Raw genomic sequence first — 10,084 nt, forward strand, 5'->3', positions numbered from 1 at the left:
AGAGACACACTGAACCTGATTTGACCAAATGTGCACCTAATCTGCACGAAACGTGCACCAGATGTGTATCAGATGGCCGTCGTGAAAAGGGCTAATGTCGCTTGGACAAGACAATGGCCATAGCGTCATTGATCTGAAATGACATTGAGCTGTTCCGACATGCAACTGAGTCGGGCAGACGCCAACCCTTGTGTGGTATATAGGGCCTTGCCTTGTGTGAGCTGTTTGAAAGCCTACCGATTGCCTTCGATATTTTACCCGTTACTCGCACTGTTGTGTTGCAACTTGCACAATACATGTCGGCTACTAAAACACCCCAGCTGGACCTCTTGGTTTTCTCAGACCAGCTATGCCTATTGCCTATGCCTTTTGTGTTTTCTAAATACGATACATAATATCATAGTGCGTAGAAGTGGTTAGTGCACAATGCGCATTCATGGACCTTGCTAACGGCGAAATAGAATAAGACAAGAAGTGGTACAGATAAATATATATATCGACAGGTAGGTTCGTTATATATCGTATTGTCAGAGGAATAAGAGAATTCGTCCATGTCGATTCTACGTGGCTTTATTATTCGGACGGCGGGGAGATCCTAATTCCTAATTAACAGGAGAGCTGCATAGGATTACCAGTTACCACTTGCCCACGTGTGTGTGTTTTTTTATATATAGTTTTATTTGGATTCATCATGCTGGATTTATTCTACTTAAATGCCACTAAATCTTTTCAACCTGGTAACATCGTCCTGTCCATCATTGAGCTAATTAGATAAAAACAATAAGCATAGCGTGGACGACTCAGTGCTCAAAACGTTTGCACCGATTAAATTGCAAACACTGATAGCTATGTTCTGAACAAAAGTTATATTGATAGATACCAAAAACATCGTATGCAGCACTGTGCAATACTTGGTCCGAAAAAAATAATGAAGTCATGATGCGATGATAGACGTCTTGGAGGGACAGAGAAGAAAATGAAGATCATTCATAAGTGCAATAATATTTCTTGGAAATATTTTGTACCACAAATCCATTACCACCATTTACCAGAATACTTTTGGAACTTGTTTTTGCGGATGTATTTGATAAATCCGCTCAAGAACTTCTTGACAAACGCCGGACTGTATTGCCTCGAAAGTTTCTGTGGAAGGGAAAAAAGAGGCCACTGTCAAAACACAACCAAAAACAAAAACACCTGTGCTGGAGCATTTGCACACAGTCATGTGCTCACATACACGAGAGAGAGAGAGTGAGAGAGAGAGAGAGAGGGGAGAGAGAGAGAGAGGAGAGAGAGAGAGAGAGAGAGAGAGAGAGAGAGAGAGAGAGAGAGAGAGAGAGAGAGAGAGAGAGAGAGAGAGAGAGAGAGAGAGAGAGAGAGAGAGAGAGAGAGAGAGACAGACAGACAGACAGACAGACAGACAAACAGACAGACAGACAGAAAGACAGAGAGACAGAGAAGTACTTTAAATTCTTATTTCAATGCAGCAAATGTCGTCAAACCTGCTTAAACAATGAAACTCAGTGGTGATGATCCTGTAAGGGACACATCAAAATGTACGAATTATCAATTTTGTATGGGGTAGCAAGCAATAGTAAAAAAACATGTGTCACTCTAGCCCGAGGGTGAGGAGCGAAAGTCGTTGGCCTTCGCCCGAGGTGTAATTTGTAAATGCTGTCGACAATCAAAATTATCACACAGACAGTTTGGCCACGCGTCATGGTGATAAGGTAGAGCTCCTAACTATTTAAAACTGAAATAGTTAAGATAGATAAAAATGTTTGTAAGCGTCCAAATGATTCTTATCAGTGCCAGAACACCCGAACGTGACGCAACGTATCAGTGCCGGAACTTACAAATGTCCGCATGTAAGCGTTAATGTGCGATTTTAGACCAGCGTTATCCCTACGTTCTTGCAGAGTGCACTGACCTGCGAGCGGATGTAGCGCTGGAAGGTGCTGCCGAAGCCCACGTTGCTCCTGATGACCGGGGGCAGCGAGTAGTAGCGGATGGCACACAGCTGCAGAAGGTCCGTGAGGACTCCCGAGTAGTTCGGCTGGAACGAAAACGCTTAGTGGTGAGGCGGTCTTGGAGCTACACAGCTCTACACGTCGTTTTCGGGACGGGTTAGTTGGCAAATGCACCAAATTTGACCAAATCTGTACCAAATATCTTCTACAACAAATATCTTCATATCATTAATTTATTTCAGTATTTAATCTTGTATAATAACTAATATATGATATTTTGAAACAGCAAAGCTATAAGGAAGTGTGCAAGCAAAACTGATACCTTTCAAAAGAAAAAGAAAAACAATGAACCTAATTTGACAAGATCTGCACCATATGTTACCCAAATACATAAGTCGTCGTGAAAACAGCTAATGTATACCCTTCCCATCACTAATGGGTATGCTTCTTTGAAAAATGAGACATGTACAATGCAAAATTTTCAAAAGCAACGTTGCAGCTTTTCAGTCGGAAGAAATATTGAAGTGTGAATTTCGGTAAAACTGGCGTAACGCTCGCCAGTGGGCCCACAACCCACCCTGTAGCGATAGACGGTCGACCTGATCTTGGGCCCGTATTTCTGGATGCGTCCTACAAGAGATGGCAGCGGGTACTTGTTACTCTGCAGGTATCCCACCAGGCCAGGCAGAGAGTACTGTGGCTTGGTCAGCTTCGGCAGGCCCACGGTGGTTAGCAGGGGCTTCAGCTGGTAGCCCGGGTAGGTGGCCGGACGAGGCTTGTAGGCGGGGCTGATGTAAGCCGGCTTCAGCAGGTACTTGCTGAAGCGAACGAGGAAGGCCTTGATGCTGCGTGTGCTGATCTTGAACGAAGGAACCTGCGAAAAAAGAGAAACGGTGTGTTTTCGGTGGACATCAGCTAAAACCAGGCAGCTGGGGCATTAGATGTTGTTGATATCTCTATATCCATCTCATTGGCTGACCTTTACAGGTATCATAGTTGAGCCATCTGTCATATAACCCTCAACGAAAAAATTTCATCTCAGTCTTAGCACCATAAGATCTTTTTTATCTTAATGACGAGCAGCGTCCACCTACCAGAGCCTTCCTGAAGGCGACGATGAATTTCACGGAGTAGTCCTGCTTAATTCCGTAGTACCGCAGGGCGGCCAGCTGCAGCAGGTCGACGCGGAATCCAGAGTACTGCTTCTGCAACGACAGATGTGTTTGCCACACGTCACAAGGGCTCTACGGGGCCCTTATACGGAGCTCTACGGAGCTCTATACGGAGCGCGCTAGGCACGAATCACTGGCGTGCGGTTTCACGAAACTCAAACACGTTGGCCGAAGGCATGCACAATTTTTAGCAGCGAAAGTAATTAGGCCCAATCAGAGTAAACGTCTAAGAAATCGCACTTACATACACTTTCACGCTAAAGAAAGAAAAACATCGCGTTATCTTACTTCTTAGCTATATATTTTTTTTTCGGCTGCTGTACGAAGTATTAATAGGATATGAAAAGTAAAACTTACCTTGTACTTCAGAACCAGCTGCCGAATAGAAGTGCTGTACTTGTTGATCTGACTGATGAAGGTCACCTGCTTGATTTTGACCACCTTCAAGTAGGCAACAAGTCCTCCAACGCTGTACTTGGGCCTGTACAGCTTCGGCAGTCCAATGCCTCTGAAGACGCGGATCAGGTTGTAGCCAGGGTACGGCAGCGTGACCAGGACCTTGCTAAACCGCTCCAGGAAGATTCGCGCGTACTTGATGCTGTACTTCTGCCTGATTGAAAGCTGCCGATACATAGATATCTCCATCAGTGGTAATCGTAGGCTATATAAACTAAATTTGCCACGAATTTGCCAGTTGAAGATAAATGTCAATGCCATAGCTATCTTACGTAACGTCCCACCGATTAAAATGCCAGCATTCCGTCGTGAACTAACGGCCTTGAACTATTGAAACGTATCAACCATTTACAAATTAGATTTTGTCTCGCGAACGCTTTGCGACTGTTCATTTAGTGAACTTCCTGGAATTTTGTCATTCGATTCCATGCTGCATTTTCGTTTTGTTAGGAACATATAAATATGAGACAGTGAAATGCTTTCCCCAGGAACAATTGCTGACGGTATGTGGAATTTGACGCGTCTAAGTCTTTATCGTATCAATCCCATTAGGGAAATGAAACTGTAAAATTCAATATTCCTTTGTGTCCTGCTGACATTTGCTAAATGAATATACAAAGTTTCACGCCCGCGATAATGGACTGCATGTATTATTCATCCTGATACCTTGATAGTCTTCTTGAGAGCGTATCCGAAGCTGACTGAGTACTTCGACTTCTTGGAGATGCAGTAGTAGCGAAGGGCGGCAATCTGCACGAGGTCCAGCTGGTAGCCCTTGTACTGCCTCTGCGATGGAAGAATTGCACGCTGTTATCGCAAAGGTCAGCCAAGCTCAAAAGGCTAACAGCCGGTATAAACGGTCATACTCATGCATGTTTATTAGAAAAAAAAACGAAGCTCTAATCCTTCAACTTTCTAAATAGAAGATCCTACGTACATAACTTGCCATGCAGGCACATAATCGACATTATACAAATGATACAAATACTGCATGCATTAAATGATATTGTATATTTGTACATTTGTTTCCAATGCCAGTTTTAAGCGTTGCAAAATTATCGTTTCTTTACACTTACTTTGTATTTCAGAACAATCTTCTTGATCTTCAGTCTGTACTTCTTAATCCTCGCGATGAATGTAACCTGGCTGATTTTCTTGATCTTCAGGTAGGCCACAATACCTCCCACGGCGTACTTGGGTCGGTACAGCTTGGGCAGACCGATCCCGCGCAGGACCGGGAGCAGACTGTAGCCGGGGTACGGGACTGCGACCAGGACGCGGCTGAAGCGGATTAGGAACTGCCTCACGTAGGTCACGCTGTACTTGATCCTGATGGAAGGCTGTTGGAAGAAATGGGGGAGTCAGACGCCGCATGTTGTGGTGTAAAACTTATGGCGCATCAAAGAGAAACGCACCTTAGGTAGGTTAAGTCTCACATCTGATTTCAGGGTTTTAGGTAAGGGTTTCCCATGAATGTTGAAATGGCGAATGAGACTCTTTACAAAAGAAAAGAGATGACTATGTCGCATTGCAGTTTTCAATATACAGAAGCAGCCTCCTTGCTTTGCTTCAGATTGGTTTAGAATACTAAAGCGCCGAAACATAGGAACTTACCTTGAGGATCTTGCGCAGAGCGTAGCCGAAGCTAACTTCGTACTTGGTGTTCTTTTTGAGGCCATAGTAGCGGAGAGCGGCCACTTGGAGAAGGTCCAGCCTGTAGCCCGTGTAGATTTTCTGAAACAAGAAGCTCAAACGTCAGAACGAGAGTTTGAGTACGCCCGTGCAAGACTAGGCGTTTTCTCTCTAGATACTGACTGTCAAAATAACTAAACAAGAGGCACTTTGAATCTCACTACACACGAGTTATTCAGTCTGTTCAGTCATGTAAGCTATAGCGCGATGTGTGGCCTTCATCATATTCAAGTCTCACATCAAGCAGACATTTACCTTGTACTTCAGCACGACCTTAATGATGGCCTGGCGGTAGACCTGGATACGGCTGATGAAGGTAGTCTTGCTGACTCCAACCACCTTCAAGTAGGCGACGATGCCACCCAGAGAGGCCCTAGGGTTGACCAGGGGCGGCAGTCCAAGGCTCTTCAGCGTGGCCAGGATCTCGTACCCGGGGTAGGAGGGCTTGGGAGGCCGAACGGGGAAGATGGGGAAGATGTCTTTGGGAGGAAGGCTGGGGATCGAGATCTTCTGCGGCCGCTGCAGATGCCGGCGCAGGTAGACCTTAAAGCCATCAAGGAAAGTCCGGACGTACTTGGTGTTGTAGCGGTACGGCGATGGAATCTGTGCGAATAATATGAAGTGATGTCAAGAGATTTGCTCGTCGAAGATGCAACAGAGAGCTAATGTGATATTGGTGCAGAACAGTGGTAAGGCCATGAATTGAAGTTATGATTGGTAGAAAGAATGGGAGAACTTGTTCCCCGTCGCTATCTCATCGTTATCTGATTTTTCCTCTTATCTCACAAACTGAGTCCCAGCAATTTGCAGCACTGCGTGCGTGATGGATTAGAGATCACTGCAAATAAAGAACCCTGCTCTTCGGCGAACCAGGAAACTACTCAGCCCCAAGCGCTGATCGGGGATACACCACAAGCCCACAGACCTTGGTCTTCTTGACGTAGCGTCCGAAGTAGGTGGACAGCGGGACCTTTTTGTTGATGACGGGCTCACAGCCGTAGTAGCGGACCACCGCCAGCTGCAGAAGGTCCGCCAGCACGCCCTTGTATTGCTTCTGCAACATGTCGACGGAGGAAGTGTCAGCTGGATGTCTGACCAGGATAAGCGATTGTAAGAGACAGCGCAGAAATGTCAGCGGACACGTTCGAGACTGGCGATGTCAATCGGATACCAACTCTTTGGTATACCGATACCAAACCGATACCAACTTGGTTTTTACTTTTTGGTATTTCAAGGCGAATGCATTTGGTATTTTGTTGATATTATAAACCCTCACTAATGAACAAGGGTCCGAAAATTGGTAAAACGTTGGTATTTCCCTCATATTCCCAAGTTGGTTCGGTTTCGCTATTTTTTCCATAGGTACCTATTGTGGGCATTTGGTTTGGTATCGGTATCACGATTTTCTGTAACTGACATCATTATTCGAGACACGATGCAAAAGCGCTTCGCTCGAGCACAAACTGGTCGAGTATTACAGCCATCATCCAGCCAAAAGGTGGAGACCGTTCTGTGACAAACAATTGTCAAACAGAGAAGTTTCGTTGTAAGGAACGAAACAAAAAGCGCGCAGGTGAGAAAAATTTGGTTGGCCTTTGGGTAAATGCTTCATGCTTAGCCGTTATTTTGCGTGTGCGTATATCTGCCTAGCACCGCAGAGCTGATGACTGTTTTTCACTTATAGGCTATAGCTCAAAGTTCAATGCGTATTTGCAATAATTTTCAAAGGCGATTGATTAAAATTCTCATGAATAATTGCCGTCCAAGGGTGCTGTGCCGAGGGAAAGAAAGAGCCCCACACCGTGAAAGATCATTAGAAAAAGATGTGGCGTGAGCCGTCAACCATTTTCCGGGTGACATTTTAACAATCGAAGACTTCAAGTATTTACCACTTGACACCCATGCAGCACTTAGTCAAGATGAAACATTGCATGAATTTATACGGACGAGAATGAGATATGAAGCACATTCCTTCGCACTATGTACTTTAATGAAGGCAATTTCGCGAAGTGTCTTTACGCTTCCCAGTAGGTGGCTATGCTTGACACTACAGCTCTGTTTCGTTCCATACATTAATTTTACTGTTGTTTTGAAGGGGTCTTGATCAATAATCATGGTGATAGCGTGCCAATGAGACACGAACTGATTTTTATTTGATGCTCGCAACATAAGTAAATGACAGAAATAAGAATTTCGAAGGGAATACCGGTGAATACCGCGGGTTCGGGTGACACAGACTGGGTCCCTGGTCGACCTGTGGGGCCGCGTCTGCCGTGGCATCCCATGGTCGCAAGATGGGGTGCAGCTTGTAGCTTGGCTTACCCCGTTAGCCTGCCCACAAACTGCCCTGTCGTGCAGAGCCAACACTGCGCAGATAGAGGCACCTGGTGAGGGTGATTGTGTGACTCGGCAGTGTCTTTTGGGAGAGAAGCTCAAATGGGTGTCAACACACACCAAACGGGACGTTTGATGAGACAATGGGGTTGGCTCAGATATTCTGGATATGTTGCATCATTCTGTAGTGATACATTGGATGACTAGTAGACTCTGTTTTCTCTACCTGTTTTTCTTCCCTCCCAAATATGAATGCTTATTCTAGTTCAGAGTCTGTATCGGTTTGTCACTTAACCTCTACTGAATTAGAGATCTGAGAGTCACTGTGACTTTGGGGCACCAAGACTGGCCGTGCCCGTGAATTGGCCGATCTAAGCCTCGCCGTGACCTGGGGATCTGAAACTCACCGTAAGCGGCAGAACGGTACGGCTGATATAGGGGCCGTACTTGCGGACGCGAGACACAAACTGGGTCTTAGGGATATCAGCCTGCTGCAGATATCCGTACAAACCGCCGAGGGAGTACTGGGGTTTGTACAGAGACGGCAGGCCGATCTCTGAGAACACCGGCTTCAGCGTGAAGCCCGGGTAGGTGCCGACGGCCGCCGCCGCAGCCGCCAGGGCCAGCAGCAGCACGGGACGGAGCATGGCGGTCGAGGAGGACCACGGGACCGGAGGGACTAGAGGGACCGGGGCGACGGAGGGGACCGCACGGCGCCGGCAGGGCTCGTCGACTCGGGCCGATCGGACCGTTTTATAGGCGCCCGCCGGGGCGGATATTCCTGTCTGTCAGTCTTCTGTCGAGCTGATGGGTCCATCTCCCGCCCACACACAGGGCAGAGCACGCGAGTCATGGCTGACCCATGTGATCGCGGAAATTACTCAGTAAAGGTCAACTGTTCAGTGACAGGTTTGGCGGGCGCGCAACCGCCAGCCGCAGCCAGTGCTGCCTCTAATTTAAACAATTATCAGTGAGACTGTGGACGTTTGGTCGCAAAGAACTCCCAAGCTATCAAGGATGGGAGAGGGGGCAGATTTTCCTCATACTTCTGCGATGCCTCTAGCTTTCCTGGGGCATTCCACGTCAAATCAAACACCGAAATCCGTCATCCCCTTCAATTTTTCTGAAAATTTGTAGGCAGACTGGGCATGGTTCAAAACTGAGTTACGTACAATATTTTCGAAATTTGATAACGTATCGCTGAGATATAGGTCATCGAATATAGCGAAAAATGCCACACGTCAATTTTTTAAATGGCTATAACTCTGGTTCCTTTTCTGGTATCAAAATGATATTAACAGGGTCTTATAGGCAATTGATAAGGCTTTGATTTTTAATTATCAAATTAAATTGAAGTGACCTTGAAATGCATTTGACCTTGAATTAAAACAGAAAAATTTAAATAGCAAAAAACACGTCACCTTCGATTTGGGTAATTTTTACATATTATGTCCGTCACAATGTTCCTAACCATCTGTGAAAAAATTGGAGTGGGCCATTCATAACTTTCGCGGCAAACGCCGTTTTCATGCATCAGCATCACGCAACCGCGCGTGACCTTGAAAGACAGAGTCTAGACATGCTTGCTTGTGTACACTTTCTGAAATGAATGATTGCTGATTAGTGATATCCCAAACTCTGCGAGAATGGAAATGCATAGTCATCGTAGTCAAGCATTCACGTTCCATAGTAAAAGTGTCTCAGGCAAACGGTATCTTGCGGTGAATTTTGAGCCGTGTGGAAATGCATCATGAAGTAAATTCAACGAAAACATTATCATGCAACGATATCTTCACGTCTTTTTTATCTTCACTATACGAAATAACATACATTTTTTAGTATGTATGGGGAGTTTCTAGTTAATCCAATAATAAATATGGCAGTTAGAGGCCTGCTAAGAGTAACATGTCGCCGGCTGAGGCGGGCTCGGCCGATGCGGGAAACGCAGCAATCACAATTTTGTGTTTACACGTTCATATTTCAATTGTTTACCAATTGATTTTCAAAATTCTTTCACCATAAGATTGCCTGTACATTTCTTAGTCTTCTCACAAAATTTGACGCGAATCAAACGTAATCAGCGGTAGGGAGCGCGATGTAAAGACGGAACTGTTCCGTTCCGTCCCGGCACAGTCTACAATTCAGGCGGCGCGTAGCGGTCGGCGCCGGCTGCCGAGTCGCCGCGTTGCTGCGGCGACAGGATGTTCACTTTACACCGCCATTACCAGAACAGTTGTGACCGATTTCTTATTGCTTGCACGATGAGATGTCCAATTCAATTCTGACAGGTAGCCATAATTAATTTCGCATTAATCTTATGAGATATTGGCGAAAAACAGGAGGGGTGGTGGACGAAATTCGTTCTTCCCCCTAAACTGCGCGTGCTAAAATACGTTTGCATATGTGCATTTTCTCAAAACTTATGAATGGCCCACTCTAATTTTTCAAGGTTGTTAAGAA

At 45.7% G+C, this 10,084-nt stretch overlaps 1 protein-coding gene across 1 annotated transcript; it reads right to left on the reverse strand.

Moving 5' to 3' along the window:
- Window positions 1-849: 849 nt before the first annotated feature.
- On the reverse strand, window positions 850-8,368 carry LOC122374606. Its single transcript, XM_043353440.1, has 11 exons — window positions 8,032-8,368; window positions 6,216-6,344; window positions 5,546-5,893; window positions 5,213-5,332; window positions 4,675-4,938; window positions 4,265-4,384; window positions 3,500-3,763; window positions 3,065-3,175; window positions 2,548-2,844; window positions 1,931-2,056; window positions 850-1,143 (listed from the first exon to the last, which is right to left on the reverse strand). Exons 1-11 carry the CDS (start codon window positions 8,269-8,271, stop codon window positions 1,036-1,038), a joined length of 2,127 nt encoding a protein of 708 aa, XP_043209375.1. The 5' UTR covers window positions 8,272-8,368; the 3' UTR covers window positions 850-1,035.
- Between the last annotated feature and the right edge of the window lie 1,716 nt (window positions 8,369-10,084).

The sequence above is a fragment of the Amphibalanus amphitrite genome, unplaced genomic scaffold (genome assembly GCF_019059575.1).
Source record: "Amphibalanus amphitrite isolate SeventyFive unplaced genomic scaffold, NRLGWU_Aamphi_draft 001680F_arrow, whole genome shotgun sequence".
In the NCBI taxonomy this organism is placed as follows: domain Eukaryota; kingdom Metazoa; phylum Arthropoda; class Thecostraca; order Balanomorpha; family Balanidae; genus Amphibalanus; species Amphibalanus amphitrite.

Excerpts from the sequence above, each read along its gene's own strand:
- LOC122374606 (XM_043353440.1), bottom strand. The coding sequence starts at position 8,271 with ATGCTCCGTCCCGTGCTGCTGCTGGCCCTGGCGGCTGCGGCGGCGGCC. Across the intron at positions 5,894-6,215 it reads GCTACGTCAAGAAGACCAAG|ATTCCATCGCCGTACCGCTA; the intron begins GTCTGTGGGCTT and ends TTATTCGCACAG. Across the intron at positions 2,845-3,064 it reads TCGCCTTCAGGAAGGCTCTG|GTTCCTTCGTTCAAGATCAG; the intron begins GTAGGTGGACGC and ends CTTTTTTCGCAG.